Source organism: Salvelinus namaycush, unplaced genomic scaffold, assembly GCF_016432855.1.
Source record: "Salvelinus namaycush isolate Seneca unplaced genomic scaffold, SaNama_1.0 Scaffold498, whole genome shotgun sequence".
Classification (NCBI taxonomy): domain Eukaryota; kingdom Metazoa; phylum Chordata; class Actinopteri; order Salmoniformes; family Salmonidae; genus Salvelinus; species Salvelinus namaycush.
The window spans coordinates 95,229-114,524 of record NW_024061195.1 but is presented as its reverse complement, the minus strand read 5'-3'; the positions used below and the strand labels follow the sequence as shown (position 1 = coordinate 114,524).

Below are 19,296 nucleotides of genomic sequence, written 5' to 3'. Positions count from 1 at the left end.
GTCATCAACATTATAGGATTTGCAGTAATCTGTATTACCTCCCAGTGGAGGAGTGCAGAGGGTATGAATGGTGGGGGGTCATAGACAAACAAAGGCCTTAAAATGTCCAAAATCTTCTGGGCCACATGTCATTAGAACCACACCAATACAGTTCAAATAACAAGACACAATAAACTGGCAAGCCACCTCCCTTTAAGCCCTGAATCAACCTAGAAGGTCTATTTGACATTTTTGATGCTGTTGATTCCAGCATGTCCATTTGGTGATGGTCAATCTTTCATTAAAAACATTGCAAATGTACAGACCATTTGCAATATGTTTCAATGGGCATTTACCATCACGAATTTGACATGCTCTAAAATGCTGCAGAAAGAGAAAAAGAGAGAGGGAAGAGAAACAGAGAGGGGAAGAGGGGAGAAGAGGGAAGAGAGAAAGAGTGACGAGAGAGAGAGGGAAGAGAGCGAGAGGGAGAAGAGGGAAGATACAGGGAAGAGAGAGAAGAGGGATGAGAGACGGAAGAGAAACAGAGAGGAGGCAAGAGAGAGAGGGAAGAGAGGGAAGAGAAAAAGAGAGAGGGAAGAAAAAGAGAGGGAAGAGAAGAGGGGAGAGAGAAGAGGGAAGAGAGAGGGAAGATAGAGAAGGAATAGAGAGAGGGAAGAGAGAGATAGAGAGAGGGAAGAGAGAAGTGGTAAGCGAGAGAAGGAAGGGAGATGGAGAGAGGGTGAAGAGATAGAGATAGGGAAGAGAGAGAGGGAAGAGAAAAGAGAGGGGAGGAGAGAAGAGGTAAGGGAGAGAAGGAAGAGAGAGGGAAGAGAGAGGGAAGATAGAGGGAAGAGAAAGAGAGAGAGGGAATAGAAAGAGAGATGGAAGAAAGAGGGAAGAGAAGGAGCAAGAAGGAAGAGAGAGGGAAGAGAGAGAGAGAGAAGAGGGAAGATGGAAGAGAGAGAGAAGAGAGAGAGGGAAGATGGAAGAGAGAGACGGAAGAGAGAGAGGGGGAAGATAGAGAGAAGAGCTAAAGAGAGAAAGAGGGAATAGAAAGAGAGAGGGAAGAGAAAGAGATAGAGAGAGAAAGAGAGAGGAAAGAGAGGGAAGATAAAGAGATTGGAAGAGAAAGAGAGAGAGCGAAGAGAGAGAAGAGGGAATCGAGGGAAGAGAAAAAGAGAGGAAAGAAAAAGAGAGGGAAGAGAAGAGGGGAGAGAGAGAAGAGGGAAGAGAGAGGGAAGATAGAGAAGGAATAGAGAGAGGGAAGAGAGAGAGAGAAGAGGGAAGATGGAAGAGAGAGAGAGAAGAGAGAGAGGGAAGATGGAAGAGAGAGAGACGGAAGAGAGAGAGGGGGAAGATAGAGAGAAGAGCTAAAGAGAGAGAGGGAATAGAAAGAGAGAGGGAAGAGAAAGAGATAGAGAGAGAAAGAGAGAGGAAAGAGAGGGAAGATAGAGGGCAGAGAGAGAAATGGGATGAGAGAGAGGGAAGAGAAAGAGAGAGAGGGAATAGAAAGAGAGATGGAAGAAAGAGGGAAGAGAAGGAGCAAGAAGGAAGAGAGAGAGAAGAGAGAGAGAGAGAAGAGGGAAGATGGAAGAGAGAGAGAGAATAGAGAGAGGGAAGATGGAAGAGAGAGAGACGGAAGGGAGAGAGGGGGAAGATAGAGAGAAGAGCTAAAGAGAGAGAGGGGGAATAGAAAGAGAGAGGGAAGAGATAGAGAGAGAGAGAGAAAGAGAGAGGAAAGAGGGAAGATAAAGAGATTGGAAGAGAAAGAGAGAGAGCGAAGAGAGAGAAGAGGGACGAGAAAGACGAGGGAAGAGAGAGAATAGTGAAGAGAATGAGAGAGGGAAGTGAGGGAAGAGAAAGAGAGAGAGGGAAGAGAAACAGAGAGGGGAAGAGGGGAGAAGAGGGAAGAGAGCGAGAGGGAAGAGAGCGAGAGGGAAGAGAGCGAGAGGGAGAAGAGGGAAGATAGAGGGAAGAGAGAGAAGAGGGATGAGAGACAGAGAGGAGGCAAGAGAGAGGGAAGAGAGGGAAGAGCAAAAAAGAGAGGGAAGAGCAAAAAAGAGAGGGAAGAGAAGAGGGGAGAGAGAGAGAAGAGGGAAGAGAGAGGGAAGATAGAGAAGGAAGAGAGAGAGGGAAGAGAGAGAGATAGAGAGAGGGAAGAGAGAAGAGGTAAGCGAGAGAAGGAAGGGAGATGGAGAGAGAGTGAAGAGATAGAGATAGGGAAGAGAAAGAGGGGAGAGAAAAAGAGAGGGGAAGAGAGAAGAGGTAAGGGAGAGAAGGAAGAGAGGGGGAAGAGAGAGGGAAGAGAGGGAAGAGAGGGAGGAAAGGGAAGAGAGGGAAGAGAGAGGGAAGAGAGGGAAGAGAGAGGGAAGAGAGAGAAATGGGATGAGAGAGAGGGACGAGAAACAGAGAGGGAAAAGAGAGAAGAGGGAAAAGAGAGAAGAGGGAAGAGAGGGAAGAGAAAGAGAGAGGGAAGAGAGAGTGAAGAGAGAAGGAAGAGAGAGAGAGAAGAGGGAAGAGAGAGAAGAGGGAAGACAGGGAAGAGAGAGAAGGAAGAGAGAGATGGAAGAGAGAGGGAAGAGAGAGAGAGAGGGAGAAGAGGAAAGATAGGGGGAAGAGAGAGAAGACAGATGAGAGAGAGGGAAGACAAACAGATAGGGTAAGAGGGAGAAGAGGGAAGAGGGAAAGAGTGAAGAGAGAGAGAGAGAGAGAAGAGAGAGATAGAGGGAAGAGAGAGATAGAAGAGGGATGAGAGAGAGAAGAGAGAGAGAGATAGGGAAGAGTGAGAGAGAGAGGGAAGAGAGAGGGAAGAGAGAAATAGGGAAGAGAGAGATGAAGAGAGAGGGAGAGGGAGAAAAAGTGAAGAGAGGGAGAGAGAAAGAGAGGGAAGAGAGACAGAAGGAATATGAAGGAGGGGGAGAGAGATGGAGGAGGGAAGAGAGAGGACAGAGGACATAGAAAGAGAGTGGAAAGAGGAAGAGGAATGAAAGAGAGGGAAGAGAAAGAGTGAGGGAAGAGAAAGAGAGAGAGGAAGAGAAAGAGAGATGGAAGAGAGAGAGAGAGGGAAGAGAAAGAGCAAGAGGGAAGAGAGAGGGAAGAGGGAAGAGCGAGAGAGGGAAGAGAAAGAGAGGGGGAAGATGGAGAGAGAGAGGATAGAGAGTGAGAAGAGAAAGAGAGAGAGAGAGGGAGACAGAGAGAGGGAAGTAAGAGAGGGATAGAGGGAAGAGGGAAGAAAGAGAAGAGAGAGAGGGAAGAGAAAGTGAGAAGGAAGAGAAAGAGAGGGAAGAGCGAAGAGGGAAGAAAGAGAAGAGAGAGAGGGAAGAGATGACGATAGACAGAGGGAATATGGAAGAGGGAAGAGAGAGAGGGAAGAGCGAAGAGAGAGAGAGGGAAGATCGAGAGTGAGAAGAGAAAGAGAGAGAGAGAGAGAGGGGGAGGGAAGAGAGAGGGAAGAGAAAGAGAGAGAGGGAAGAGAAAGAGAGCGAGGGGATAGAAAGAGGGAAGAGAAGGAGCAAGAAGGAAGAGAGAGGGAAGAGAGAGAGGGAAGATGGAAGAGAGAGAGATGAGAGAGAGGGAAGATGAAAGAGAAAGAGAGGGAAGAGAGAGAGGGGGAGATAGAGAGAAGAGCTAAAGAGAGAGAGAGGGGATAGAAAGAGAGAGGGAAGAGAAAGAGATAGAGAGAGAAAGAGAGAGGAAAGAGAGGGAAGAGAAAGAGATTGGAAGAGAGAGAGGGAAGAGATAGAAGAGGGAAGAGAAAGACGAGGGAAGAGAGAGAATAGGGAAGAGAATGAGAGAGGGAAGTGAGGGAAGAGAAAGAGAGAGAGGGAAGAGAAAGAGAGATGGAAGAGAGATTAGCGAAAGAGCAAGAGGGAAGAGAGAAGGAAGAGGGGAGAGTGAGAGAGAGAGAGAGAGAGAGAGAGAGAGAGAGAGAGAGAGGGAAGAAAGAGAAGAGAGAGAGGGAAGAGATGACGAGAGACAGAGGGAATATGCAAGAGGGAAGAGCGAAGAGAGAGAGGGAAGATAGAGAAAGAGAGAGAGAGAGAGAGAGATAGAGGGAATAGGGAAAGTAATGAAGAATTCTGCATCATCACACACTATCAAACTGCCCCCCAGAGAGTCTCCTTTCTGACTGCTGATGCAAAGTGGCAGCACACGGTGAAGGCTCCGTATAAAACTACACATGTTGGTGAATCTGGGAACATTTATCAGCCCATTTCCTGACATAACTAATGTTGCATTACTAAATGTCACAGATAAATCATGTGAACGTCACTAAAATTAAATACTTTAACATAAAACCAAATCACATTATGTAAATGTATAACTACTTCATACATCTTTAACTATGACAGGTTTCATGTGTTCATCCATGTCTGAATCAGCTGTTACTGTCCTTGTTGCAGTTTCTATCCATGGGGGTCTGATCCCTCAAAGCCGATCAAGTTCCTGGTGGATCTCCTGTCTCAAGCAGCAGAGTGGGAGGAGCAGACAGGAGAGAAGACACTGAAGCTGGTATCATCAGTGTGTACTTACAACACCTTTCCTTTTCCCAATGGAGACAATTCTGAACACAGTGATTTCCTGCTGGATCTGTTCTCATATGTGAAGGACTATGAGACTCAAACAGGCAGGAGTGTCTTTCCAGCATTACAGACAGTTTACCAGTCAGCCAATCCTGCAGTCTGGTCCATAGACCTCTCAAAAAGAAATGCCTCCCTCCTCCTAGAAGTGCTGAAACTCCAACCAGAGAAGAAACCAGTAAAGCTGAGCGGCTGGTCAGATGAAGAGAGTGAAGTGAGGAGTTTCCTTCAGTGTCTGCCCTACATCTCACAGCTGAGGTGAGTCTGAACATGTGTGGTGGTTAGTGATTATGTGATGCTAGTGGTTATTATCTTGTAGAAAAATTGACATATAAAACTTCAAGTGTTGCTGAATCTGGTAACATTTATCAGCCCATTTCCTGACATAACTAATGTTGCATTACTAATTTTGTAACGCTAGAATTTTGTCTTTTAGAAATCTTTTGAATTTTATCATAGAAAAGTCTTGTAACATGAAACCTGAACGTTTATTTTCAGAATATCTAATCTACTAAACCAAATGTCACGTGTTTTTCTTCATATTTCTAACTGCCTGTATGTTCCTACCTCCTAGACTGAACTCAGACACTCTGCAACACCTGACTGTAGTTGTGTATGAAGCTCAGGACAAGGACTTGACTCAGTGGTTCCTGGAGAAGGTTGGTGGAGACCTGACCTCCTGCAGGCTGGACTGGGAAGTGCTTCTCTCTCTGCTGCAGCATTCAACCCACAACATCACTGTGGACCTCAGGAAGAACAGGTTTCTAGAGAAGAACATCTCAGATCTTCTCCCCTTTCTGGGAAGGGTTACTCTCAAGAGGTGGGAGAACTTCTTCCTCTGTTCAGACTTTCTAGAAAGAAGAAAATTACTATTTCTATCCAGTGACATGTTGTTCTGAGTTTTCCTCTGTAATATCATTAGGGTTTTATTCAAGAGGTGGGAGATCTTTATTCAATATTTATAGACTTTAATTATTCATGTCCTATCCAGCCAGTTGTTGCTATGTGAGTTATCCTTTATAAAACCTTGACATAACCACAACAATCCATTCTCCATGTTGGTTCAGGTCCAGTTCCAGCTTTGTGAAGTCCTCCATCAGACACATCTATGACAGTAGAGACAGTGACTGGACAGAGTGGACTGTTCACTTAAAACGTGAAGAATTATCATTCACTGTTGACAGTGACGATGGCCTATTTTAAAATAATTCTGTGTTTAAGGATTTAAAAAATATAAAGTTTTGTTAAACCTACTCTGTGTCATGATGTTATCTCTGCTTCTTGTCCTCTCAGCCCCAGCAAAGCTCTGCTACTTCAGCTGCTGGACCTTGTGTGTGAGGGGATTGAAGAGGGACTGCTGAGGCACGCAGAGTCCCTGTGCAGAGCCCTGGATGGGGAGCTGGACCTCAGTGAGACCAGGCTGGACCAGAAGGCCTGTGGATCTCTGGCCCTGGTTCTGGAACACTCAGAGGGTCTGTCAGAACTGGACCTCAGCCACTGTCAACTCACAGACCACCACCTACAGCCCCTGATCACACACCTGCATAAAGTACAAGTCCTGGAGTGAGTGGCTTTCAGTGTGTGTGTGTGTGTGTGTGTGTGTGTGTGTGTGTGTGTGTGTGTGTGTGTGTGTGTGTGTGTGTGTGTGTGTGGAAATGTGTGTGTGGACATGTTTAACTATACTTTTGGGGACCAGAATAGAATAGTAAACAAACAAAAATCTGACCAACTGGGGACATTTTGTTAGTCCCCACAAGGTCAAATGCTATGTCTAGGGGGGTTAGGATTAAGGTTAGAATTAGTGTTAGGGTTAGAATTAGGTAGAGGATTAGGATCTATGGTTAGTTTAGGATTAGGATCTATGGTTAGTTTAGGATTAGGATCTATGGTTAGTTTAGGATTAGGATCTAGGGTTAGTTTTAGGATTAGGATCTAGGGTTAGGTTTATTGTTAGGGTCTAGGGTTAGGTTTAGGGTTAGGATCTAGGGTTAGGTTTAGGGTTAGGTTTTTAATTAAGGTACGGGTTAGGGTCTGAATTGTATGTCCCCACAAGGTTATTTGTACAAGACTGTTTGTATGTCACTACATGATAAATGTCCGATCTCTCTCCCTGTCTCTCCCTCTCTCTGTGTGTCTCTCTCTTGCTCTGTCCCTCTCTCCCTCTCCCTCCCTCTCTCTCTCTCCCTGTCTCTCCCTCCCTCTCTCTCTCTCCCTGTCTCTCTCTCTCTCTCTCTCTCTCTCTCTCTCTCTCTCTCTCTCTCTCTCTCTCTCTCTCTCTCTCTCTCTCTCTCTCTCTCTCTCTCTCTCTCTCTCTCTCTCTGTCCCTCTCTCCCTCTCCCTCCCTCTCTCTCTCTCTCTCTCTCTCTCTCTCTCTCTCAGCCTGAGCCACAATGACATCACTGATGCTCTGACTGACAGAATACTCCAACTGGTCTCTACCAACACTTCAATACACACCGTACGGTAAGGGTGTGTGTGACGGTGAGCAGAGCATGTGTGTGTGAGATCATATGGGTGTGTATGTTGCTCGGGGCAACTATTAGAGGATAATAATAACATGAAAATAATAATAATGTATTTTTTCTCGACAGACTCTTCAACAACAGAATCATGAACAGAACCGCTTTCCTGACAGAGGAGAGGTTTGAGATCTGATTAAACATCAGGTCTTGGTCCAGGAAGACCTTCCTGGTCCAGGAAGAGGAAGAGATGGCTGTTAGGTCTTAGTCCAAATCCAAATAAAATGTTATTGGTTACATACACATGGTTAGCAGATGTTATTGCAAGTGTAGCGAAATGCTTATGCTTCTAGATCCGACAGTGCAGCAGTATCTAACAGGTAATATCAAACAATTCCACAACAAAACCTAATATCTAACAAATTCCACAACAAAACCTAATATCTAACAAATTCCACAACCAAACCTAATACACACAATATAGCAAAGGAATGGGATAAGAATATATAAGTGTACAATATATGGATGAGCAGTGACAGAGCGGCTAAGATGCAATAGATAATAAAGAATAGTTAGTGAAGGATACAGTATATACATATGAGATGAAATGTTCTAATGTTAAAATGTTTAACATTTTTGAATGTTTAGGAAGTAATGGGAAGAATAGGTTCGAGTGGGATTATAATTCAGTAGGGAATGTTAATGTTTAAAAATGTATGTTTAGAAATAAATGGTTTAAAAGTTAATGATAATGGAGTGTACTAAGAACACACAGGAGAAGGGTACGACTCTATTAGCTGGTAGAACCTTAAGCAGTTAAGGACCTGTGGACTGTTGGAAGAAGATTTTTGCTGTAGCTTTTTAGCTTGAAATATATATCTTTTTTATTATTCTCATATTTAGATTTTTATTATTCTCTTTTAAAGTAAAATTCTAGGAGGGATCCTTAAGGTTACCTCATTGATAGAAGTGTGTTAAAGTAACTGGTAGAATTTTTAGACGCCAACTGAGGGACTGATCATCCTGAGGGGGGAGACAAAAAACAGTTTATAAAGTTGTAGAAGGTAAGAACCTGTTTTCTATGTATTAATTACTGTGCTTCTCATAAAGTTGTAAAATACAAAAAAAAAAATATTGGCACACCTCAATAAGGGTATAGTTAAGGGCGTTGAAGGTGTCTATCAATTTTATGTACTGTTGATGTTGCTTATCATTGATTGGTGATATTGATTTGTGATTGACTGATTGATCTGGGATTTTGAATAAACTTTATTTTTCTGAAACCCTGTGTCAACAGAGTCATGTTGTTTTACTTTCAGTTTCTGATATAGACTTAAATAATTGAGGATTGTTTGCAACTGGTTAGTTAGTCTAGAGGAGACCTGAGTGGCTGGTATTGTCAGGTTCTCCCTAGGAGAGGTGGGTGTGGAGTCAGGCGCAGGAGAGATCGAATTGCAAGAAAGGGTGTTTATTTACAAGTCCAAAGAACAGGAACAGGACCACAACAGTAGCCACCAAAACAACAGGAACGCAGTCCAGAAAAAACACCTGTTCAACAGAACAAACCAAAACGAAACCCAAACAAATGACAGCTACACGAACAATCCCGCACAAAACCAAGAGGGTAGGGCGAGATTAAATACCCCACTAATAACCTAAACTAGACACAGGTGAACAACAAGACAGACAAAACTAAACTAAAAAGAAAAGGGATCGTGGCAGCTAGTAGACCCGGCGACGACGCCCGCCGAGCACTGCCCGATCCTTCGGTGGAAGTCGTGACAGGTATAAATAAAATCAAATTGTATTGGTCACATACACATAGTTAGCAGATGTTAATTAACCCTACGGTTTCTGTCTCAGTACTTATGGGAGAACCGTCTAGATACTGGAAAATCAACCAAAGTCATGCATTTTCACCTACATAACCCCCATTTGGAACTCAAGAGTTTCACACAATTACATTTTCCAGTATAGATGAGAAGGAGAGCAGCTTCTGAATCTCTATGGAGGTAATCAACCTCACATCCATCTTAACAATCTGAGCTCCACTTTCTCATATACACTGGTGAGTCAGGACCAAACATGTCCCGTCATAATTACCTAGAAAGGAGTAAAATATCCATTCTCAAGCCAATTGTCCTTTAACTTCTTTGACGAGATTCTTTTGTTGGCACTCCAATATGTCCCATAAACATCACAAATGGTCCTTTTGTTCGATTAATTCCGTCCATATATATCCAAATTGTCCATTTATTTGGCGCGGTTGATCTAGAAAAAAACAGCTTCCAATTTGCGCAAAGTCTCTACAAAATATCTCAAAAATTACCTCTAAACTTTGCCAAAACATTTCAAAGTACTTTTGTAATACAACTTAAGGTATTTGTAAACGTTAATAATCTATCAAATTGAAGACGGGTCTATCTGTTTTCAATACAGGAGATCAACAAACTAACGCTACATTTTTTAGTCTTGAGCAACTCTCAAACAGTACACATGACGTTACTCTACTTCCTCTACATCCAGTGGAAGCAGTAAGAACTGAGAACAGAGTAATTAGAAATCTGGCTTCCCAATGAAAACTCATTGAACAGACAGTGACTTATAAAATAAATAAATTAATGGTTAGTCCTCGGGGTTTTGCCTGCTACATAAGTTCTGTTATACTTACAGATATATTTCAAACAGTTTTAGAAACTTCAGAGTGTTTTCTATCCAAATCCACTGATAATATGCATATCTTATATTCTGGGGATGAGTAGAAGGAAGTTGAAATTGGGCACGCTATTTTTCCAAAAGTGAAAACTCTGCCCCCTATCCTAGAGAAGTTAAATAACCGCCCATTTGGAAACGGAAAATGCAAGAAATATTTACTCTGAGCTGCACTTCAATAGATTGGTCGTAGATGGAAGGCTGGGTTGCCTAGAAGAGATCTCTTGTTGTGGGTGTTCTGCTAGCGGAACCCTGGGCAAGAAAGGTTAAGTCTAGCCAGTCCCAGGCATGGGTATCAAATCCCGCATTGTCCTTAACTTCTACTTGGTACTCATCCCGGATCCGGGAGCCTCCTCATCAGTAAAAAGCTGACTAGCATAGCCTAGCATAGCGCCACAAGTAAATACTAGCATATAAATATCATGAAATCACAAGTCCAAGACACCAAATGAAAGATACACATCTTGTGAATCCAGCCATCATTTCCGATTTTTATAATGTTTTACAGCGAAAACACAATATGTATTTCTATTAGCTAACCACAAAAGCAAAAGACTCAACCGCATATTTTCACAATTTTTTTACCGCATAGGTAGCTATCACAAACCCGACCAAATCGAGATATAATTAGTCACTAACCAAGAAACAACTTCATCAGATGAAAGTCTTATAACATGTTATACAATAAATCTATGTTTTGTTCGAAAATGTGCATATTTGAGGTATAAAATCATAGTTTTACATTGCAGCTACAATCACCAATAGCACCGAAGCAGCAAGAATAATTACAGAGAGCAACGTGAAATACCTAAATACTCATCATTAAACATTTATGAAAAATACATGGTGTACAGCAAATGAAAGATAAACATCTTGTGAATCCAGCCAATATTTCAGATTTTTTAAGTGTTTTACAGCGAAAACACAATTTAGCATTATATTAGCTTACCACAATAGCCAAACACACAACCGCATTCATTCACCGCAAAGGTAGCGATCGCAAAAAAACAGCAAAAGATATAAAATTATTCACTAACCTTGACCAACTTCATCAGATGACAGTCCTATAACATCAGGTTATACAATACACTTATGTTTTGTTCGAAAATGTGCATATTTTGAGCTGAAAACCGTGGTTATACATTGTAAAAATGTAGCAACTTTTTCCCAGAATCTCCGGATATATTTCTGACACTCACCTAATCTGACCAAATAACTCATCATAAACTTTACAAAAAAATACATGTTGGACAGCAAATTAAAGATACACTAGTTCTTAATGCAATCGCCATGTTAGATTTTTAAAAATAACTTTACCATAACAAACAGCTTACGTTATAGCGAGACAGCGCCCACAATAAGGGCGGAAAATAGAACTAAACATTTTTCACAGAAATACGAAATAACATCATAAATGGTTCCTACTTTTGCTGAGCTTCCATCAGAATCTTGTACAAGGAGTCCTTGGTCCAGAATAATTGTTGTTTGGTTTTAGAATGTCCTCTTCTCCTGTCGAATTAGCAACCATAGCTAGCCATGTGGCGCAAACGTGCCCAACTTCACCTCACGCAAAGAAAAGAAAATTCCAAAACTCGCAATTAACGTTCAATAAACTGATAAAACTCGGTTGAAAGAAACTACTTTATGATGTTTTTATCACATCTATCAAATAAAATCAGAGCCGGAGATATCTACCGTGTATACCGAAAGCTTTTCAGAAGGCAATCTGGGGTTCCTTCTCGCACCTTCGAAGACAATGAAATTTCCAGACACGACATTCCAAAAGCTCTTGTTCGACCTCAGATCAAGCTAGACACCCCATTCCACCTCCCACTGCCTGTTGACATCTAGTGGAAGGCGTATGAAGTGCATGTATATCCATAGATTTCAAGCAAATTAATAGGAAGGCCCTGACTCGATTTCAGATTTTTCACTTCCTGTCAGGAAGTTTGCTGCAAAATGAGTTCTGTTTTACTCACAGATATAATTCAAACGGTTTTAGAAACTTGAGAGTGTTTTCTATCCAATAGTAATAATAAAATGCATATTGTACGATCTAGAATAGAGTAAAAGGCAGTTTAATTTGGGCACGATTTTTTACAAAGTGAAAACAGCGTCCCTCTATTGAGAAAAGGTTAACAAAAGATTGAAGGAAAAACATAATAACACTCCTTAATCAATAAGTACATGGGTATACATGGGTGCTTCTACACCTGCATTGCTTGTTGTTTGGGGTTTTAAGCTGGGTTTCTGTACAGCACTTTGATATATCAGCTGATGTAAGAAGGGCTATATAAATACATTTGATTTGATTTGATTTGTATACATATTTTGGCAGTATCTAAATACCATTTAAGCACATTCCTCATCCTTTGACACATAGCACAGAACAAAAGGTCGACATGATGATAATGTCCATCTCTCTCATCCTTAGTATACACACCACTTGCAACGTCTACGTTTATGACAAGGTTTGTGTACATAAACATTCTCATAATCATTAGAGTTGGGTGCCTTTGCAAAAACGGGAAAACCTTCCTTAAGATAATCATGACAGGCATACCCTCCTCCTGGAGTAACCCCATATAGACAGTTTGGGTTTCCCAAAAGGACAGTCAAGAGGTCCTCCAAGAGCATGCTTTACCATACCTATTAGTGTAATGTCCAGGAGCCCCAGGCACAGGGTTTACTACCACCTGTGGGTGGTCAGTACCTATCGCCATCTGTTTTACTGTAGTTTGAACCAAAAGAGATTTCAACAAAGGTAGGACACAGTAGAAAACAAATCCCATTGCCACCAGACCCCCTCCTATCATGATAGCCATTCTAGTAAACATAGCACCCCACTTTCCCAAAGTTAAGTCTAGGCAGTCCCAGGCATGGGTATCAAATCCCGCAATGTCCTTAATCTTTCTAGGACACACGTTCCGCTAGCGGAACCCCCCCACAACATTCTGCTGAAAAGGCAGATCGGGAAAAAAATGTTTTTGAAATATGTAGCTTTCACACATTAACAAGTCCAATAAAACAAATTAAAAATAAACATATTTTTAATCTACCCATCGTGTCTGATTTAAAAAATGCTTTACAGCGAAAACACAACATATGATTATGTTAGATCACCACCAAGTTCAAAAAACACACAGCCATTTTCCAAGCCAAAGATAGGAGTCACAAAAAGCAGAAATAGAGATAAAATTAATCACTAACCTTTGATGATCTTCATCAGATGACACTCATAGGACATCATGTTACACAATACATGTATGTTTTGTTCGATAATGTGCATATTTATATCCACAAATCTCAGTTTACATTGGCGCCATGTTCAGAAATGCCTCCAAAATATCCGGAGAAATTGCAGAGAGCCACATCAAATTACAGAAATACTCATCATAAACTTTGATGAAAGATACATGTTTTACATAGAATTAAAGATACACTTGTTCTTAATGCAACCCCTGTGTCAGATTTCAAAAGAACTTTACGGAAAAAGCAAACCATGTAATAATCTGAGACGGCGCTCAGATATTAACAACATTTCTCCGCCATGTTGGAGTCAACAGAAATACGAAATTACATCATAAATATTCCCTTACCTTTGATGATCTTCATCAGAATGCACTCCCAGGAATCCTATTTCCACAATAAATTGTTGTTTTGTTCGATAATGTCCATTAATGATGTCCAAGTAGCTACTTTTGCTAGCACATTTAGTACACATGTCCAAATGCTCGCGCAGGTGCAGGCAAACGTCGGACGAAAACTTCAAAAAGTTATATTACAGGTCAAATAAACTTGTCAAACTAAGTAGAGAATCAATCTTTCAGACGTTGTTATCATAAATATTCAATAAGGTTCCAACCGGAGAATTCCTTTGTGACTACAGAAGTAATGGAACGCAAGGCGATATCATGTGGAATGCCCGTGACCAGGAATTGGCACTCTGCCAGACCACTGACTGAAATAGCTCTCATCCGGCCCCACATCACACTAGAGGCTTCATTCAACGTTCTACAGACTGTTGACATCTAGTGGAAGGCGTAGGAAGTGCAAACAGATCCATATCTTACTTGGATTTAAATAGGCGAATAGTTGAAAATTGACCAGCCTCAAAATTCTCACTTCCGGTTGGATTTTTTTCTCAGGTTTTTGCCTGCCATATGAGTTCTGTTATACTCACTGACATTATTCAAAAAGTTTTAGAAACTTCAGAGTGTTTTCTATCAAAATCTACTAATAATATGCATATATTAGCAACTGGGACTGAGTAGCAGGCAGTTTACTCTCGGCACCTCTGGGCACCTTTTTATCCAAGCTACTCAATACTGCCCCCAGCCATAAGAAGTTTTAAACAGAAGGTGCTGTGAATTTTAGGCCTGCTCTGAAATATGTGATAGTTGGCTTCTAAACGAGTTTTGAAAAACTGGGTGTGGTGTCAGTTTGTAACAGTTTGGTGTCAGAAGGAATGAAGAAACCGGAAGTGGTTAAATTCACCCTAAATGTCTTTTGATATACCCAACCTGCAGATTGTGAAAACACTGTATTCAAGCCTATGTTATTCAGTCAATTCTTAACGTAACAGCTTTAACCTTTCTAGCCCCAGCGTTCCGCTAGCGGAACTCCTCCCACATTCCACTGAAAAGCCAGAGCGCGAAATTCAATTTTTTTTTTTTTGAAATATTTAACTTTCAGACATTAACAAGTCCAATACAGCTAATGAAAGATACACATCTTGTGAATCCAGCCAACATGTCCGATTTTTTAAATGTTTTACAGGGAAAACACCACGTATATTTATGTTAGCTCACCACCAAATACAAAAAAGGACAGACATTTTTCACAGCACAGGTAGCATGCACAAAACCAACCAAACTAACCTAGAACCAACAAAACTAACCAAGAAACAACTTCCTCAGATGACAGCCCTATAACATGTTACACAATAAATCTATGTTTTGTTTGAAAAATGTGCATATTTGAGGTATAAATCAGTTTTACAATGCAGCTAACATCACAGCTACCGTCAAAAATAGCACCGAAGCAGCCAGAGTAATTATAGAGACCAACGTGAATTACCTAAATACTCATCATAAAACATTTCTGAAAAATCGATGGTATACAGCAAATTAAAGACAAACATCTTGTGAATCCAGCCAATATTTTTGATTTTTTAAGTGTTTTACAGCGAAAACACAATATAGCATTATATTAGCTTACTACAATAGCCTACCACACTACCGCATTCATTCATCAAGGCACGTTAGCGATAGCAATAGGCACGTTAGCGTTAGCGAATAAACCAGCAAAAGATATTAAATTTCACTAACCTTCATAAACCTTCCTCAGATAACAGTCCTATAACATCAGGTTATACATACACTTATGTTTTGTTCGAAAATGTGCATATTTAGAGCTGAAATCAGTGGTTACACAATATGCTAACGTAGCATCTTTTTCCCAGAATGTGCAGATATTTCTATTAGACTCTCACCTATTCTGACCAAATAGCTATTCATAAACATTACAAAAAAATACATGTTGTATAGGAAACGATAGATTCATTAGTTCTTAATGCAATCGCAGTGTTAGAATTCAAAAAATATCTTCATTACGACATAAGGCTTAGTTATGGTAAGTGAAAGCCCAAAACCTGAGCGCAAAACTAATAGTACACAGTTCGACAGATATATGAAATTGCATCCCAAAATTGGTCCTACTTTTGGTGATCTTCCATCAGAATGTTGAACAAGGGGTCCTTTGTCCAGAACCGTCTTTGTTTGGTATTAGAACTTCGTTTTTCCCTCTTGAATTAGCAAGCACACTGGCCAAGTGGCGCGAAGCTATCCTTCCTGAACATATGCAGACAAAACAACATGCCTAACGTCCCGAAAAAATTTCAATAATCTAATAAAACTATATTGAAAAAACATACTTTACGATGATATTGTGACATGTATCAAATAAAATCAACGCCGGAGATAGTATTCGCCCATAACGACAGCTTTTCAGAAGGCAATAACAGGTCCCTCCACGCGCCTTGCAGAAAACTGAAAATGGGGGACACGTTGTTCCAAGAGGATTCATTCCATCTCAGACCGAGATAATCAACTCATTTCTTCTCTCACTTCCTCTTGACATCTAGGAGAAGGTGTATGATGTGCACGTATAGTCATACGTATCATGCCCATTTATAGGCAGGTCCTTGAACAGAACATCGATTTCAGACTTTCCACTTCCTGGTCAGAAAGTGTGCTGCCAAATGAGTTCTGTTTTACCCACAGACAAAATTCAAACGGTTTTAGAAACTAGAGAGTGTTTTCTATCCAATAGTAATAATAATATCCATATTGTACGAGCAAGAATTGAGTACGAGAGCGTTTAAATTGGGCACGATTTTCCCCCAAAGTGAAAACAGCGCCCTCTATCCTCATCAGGTTAAACTCAGGATTCTGTAAAAGCCTACCTCAATGAGGATATGCGTTTACTTTCAGCTTCATGTGCCAACCGGAAGTCCCTTAAATTGGGGTCATAGGGGCTGTTTCGAAGGGTTAAAAAAGTCTGCTCTTTCCAGAACGTCATACGTGTGATTAGGCAACCCTCATGAACTGTAAATCAATAATGTCTCCGATCATATTTCCAAGAAAATCTCAAACACACACACAGCAAGGACGGAGTGACACAGTGTGGGGCTTAGAGAAACTTAGAGCCTGCAATAGTTACCTTTGTTCAAACTATCAAAGAACCGTCAGACCTAGAGCTCTGAAACTTTAGAAACCTGTTCTAGAGCTCAAGTCGATAGTGCACGGCGAGTTATGTGGCTCTAGAAGGTTCTCAGACCGAGAAACAGCCTCGTACATTTGCAATAACTTCAATTCATTTCGACCATCACGAAAATGATGACATTTAGAAAAGTCCCAGAGTCGCAAGACTACATGCACTGAAACCGTCTCGGCTCTTAGAGATGGACCCTAAAGTTTCTGTCCGATAGCTCATTCAAGGACCCCGTAGCACGCTCTGAAAATGTGGATTTTCAGCCCCAATTAAGGTCGCTGCTCGGGCTCCAAATGACCTATCGAGCCGAAACTTGGATTTCGGGGTTGCCTCAGCTAGGCCTACACATAATGTCAGAACTGGACCCGCAGCTAGAACGTAACTACGTGATTTATGTTTTTGTTATGGTTTAAACAGAAGGTGCTGTGAATTTCGGGCCTGCTCTGAAATATGTGATAGTTGGCTTCTAAACGAGTTTGAAAAAGTGGGTGTGGTGTCAGTTTGTATCAGTTTGGTGTCAGAATGATATCTAATTGACTGATGGACGGTGACTTGCTGGCTGACTTTTGTCCATTTGCAATATGTTTAAACAGTGATGAACCATCACCAAATTGACATTCTGAAAAAAAACACTTAAAATGGCAACACCATAGTCTCTAGGCCATTCCGAGATCAACAAGACACCCCGCTTGACCGTAGATCGCTCTGAGCACAGCGACTGTGTAAATAAGTAGGCCCAAAATGAAGCCTGTCCCTAAATGTCAGGTGCTTTTGTGGCACAGTGGCGGAACCGTAAGGGTTAGAAGGACAATTCAACCACAGGAATGTTCCTAAGGTCCTGCCGATCTGTACAAGCCTAAACTTGACGTGTGGCATTAACCCTTAACAGTGAAAACAGGGTTTTTTAATCTCACAGAATACAATGACATCTCTCACCATAGGAATACATTGCCTGCTCCCCTAAATTCAACCTGAAGCCTATGTGGGTTATGAATGCCATATCAAACTGTCTTCGATGACAATTCATCAGGCCACTATGAGCTCTACCTGTGTTGATTCTAAGCTTCCTGGAGCAACCGGAAGTGGTTAAATTCACCCTAAATGTATTTTGATATACCCAACCTGCAGATTGTGAAAACACTGCATTCAACCCTATGTTATTCAGTCAATTCTTAACGTAACAACTTTAACCTCAGGATACTGTAAAAGCCTTTCTCAATGAGGATATGCGTTTACTTTCAGCTTCCTGTGCCAACCGGAAGTCCCTTAAATTGGGGTCATAGGGGCTGTTTCATAGGGTTAAAAAAGTCTGATCTTTCCAAAACGTCATACGTGTGATTAGGCAACCCTCATGAACTGTAAATCAATCATTTCTCCCATCAGATTTCCAAGAAAAGCTCACACACACAGCAAGGACGGAGTGACACAGTTTGGGGCTTGGAGACACTTAGAGCCTGCAATAGTTACCTTTGTTCGAACTATTAAAGAACCGTCAGGCTCAGAGCTCTGAAACTTTAGAAACCTGTTCTAGAGCTCAAGTTGATAGTGCACGGCGGGTTATGTGGCTCTAGAAGGTTCTCAGACCGAGAAACAGCCTCGTACATTTGCAATAACTTCAATTCATTTTGACCATCACGAAAATGACGACATTTAGAAAAGTCCCAGAGTCGCAAGACTACGTGCACTGAAACCGTCTCGGCTCATAGAGACGGACCCTGAAGTTTCTGTCCGATAGCTCATTCAAGGACCCCGTAGCACGCCCTGAAAATGTGGATTTTCAGCACCAATTAAGGTCGCTGCTCGGGCTCCAAATGACCTATCGAGCCGAAACTTGGGTTTCGGGGTCGCCTCAGCTAGGCCTAAACATAATGTCAGAACTGGACCCGCAGCTAGAACGTAACTACGTGATTTATGTTTTTGTTATGGTTTAAACAGAAGGTGCTGTGAATTTCGGGCCTGCTCTGAAATATGTGATAGTTGGCTTCTAAACGAGTTTGAAAAAGTGGGTGTGGTGTCAGTTTGTATCAGTTTGGTGTCAGAATGATATCTAATTGACTGATGGACGGTGACTTGCTGGCTGACTTTTGTCCATTTGCAATATGTTTAAACAGTGATGAACCATCACCAAATTGACATTCTGAAAAAAAACACTTAAAATGGCAACACCATAGTCTCTAGGCCATTCCGAGATCAACCAGACACCCCGCTTGACCGTAGATCGCTCTGAGCGCAGCGACTGTGAAAAAAAGTAGGCCCAAAATTAAGCCTGTCCCTAAATGTCAGGTGCTTTTGGGGCACAGCGGCGGAACCGTTAGGGTTAGAAGGACAATTCAACCACAGAAATGTTACTAAGGTCCTCCCGATCTGTACAAGCATAACCTTGACGTGTGGCATTAACCCTTAACAGTGAAAACAGGGTTTTTTAATCTCACAGAATACAATGACATCTCTCACCATAGGAATACATTGCCTGCTCCCCTAAATTCAACCTGAAGCCTATGTGGGTTATGAATGCCATATCAAACTGTCTTCGATGACAATTCATCAGGCCACTATGCGCTCTACCTGTGTTGATTCTAAGCTTCCTGGAGCAACCGGAAGTGGTTAAATTCACCCTAAATGTATTTTGATATACCCAACCTGCAGATTGTGAAAACACTGCATTCAACCCTATGTTATTCAGTCAATTCTTAACGTAACAACTTTAAACTCAGGATTCTGTAAAAGCCTTTCTCAATGAGGATATGCGTTTACTTTCAGCTTCCTGTGCCAACCGGAAGTCCCTTAAA

The 19,296-nt window shown here is 41.5% G+C and overlaps 1 protein-coding gene across 1 annotated transcript in view; it reads left to right on the top strand.

Moving 5' to 3' along the window:
- Positions 1 to 7,397, top strand: part of LOC120041639 — a 56,028-nt gene extending 48,631 nt beyond the window's left edge. Inside the window, exons 10-14 of the mRNA XM_038986505.1 lie at positions 4,386 to 4,820; positions 5,137 to 5,382; positions 5,856 to 6,125; positions 6,942 to 7,025; positions 7,154 to 7,397. Of these exons, the coding sequence (XP_038842433.1) occupies positions 4,386 to 4,820; positions 5,137 to 5,382; positions 5,856 to 6,125; positions 6,942 to 7,025; positions 7,154 to 7,217 (1,099 nt within the window). The 3' untranslated portion in view covers positions 7,218 to 7,397. The remainder of the gene's footprint in view (positions 1 to 4,385; positions 4,821 to 5,136; positions 5,383 to 5,855; positions 6,126 to 6,941; positions 7,026 to 7,153) is intronic.
- The last annotated feature ends 11,899 nt before the right edge of the window (positions 7,398 to 19,296 follow it).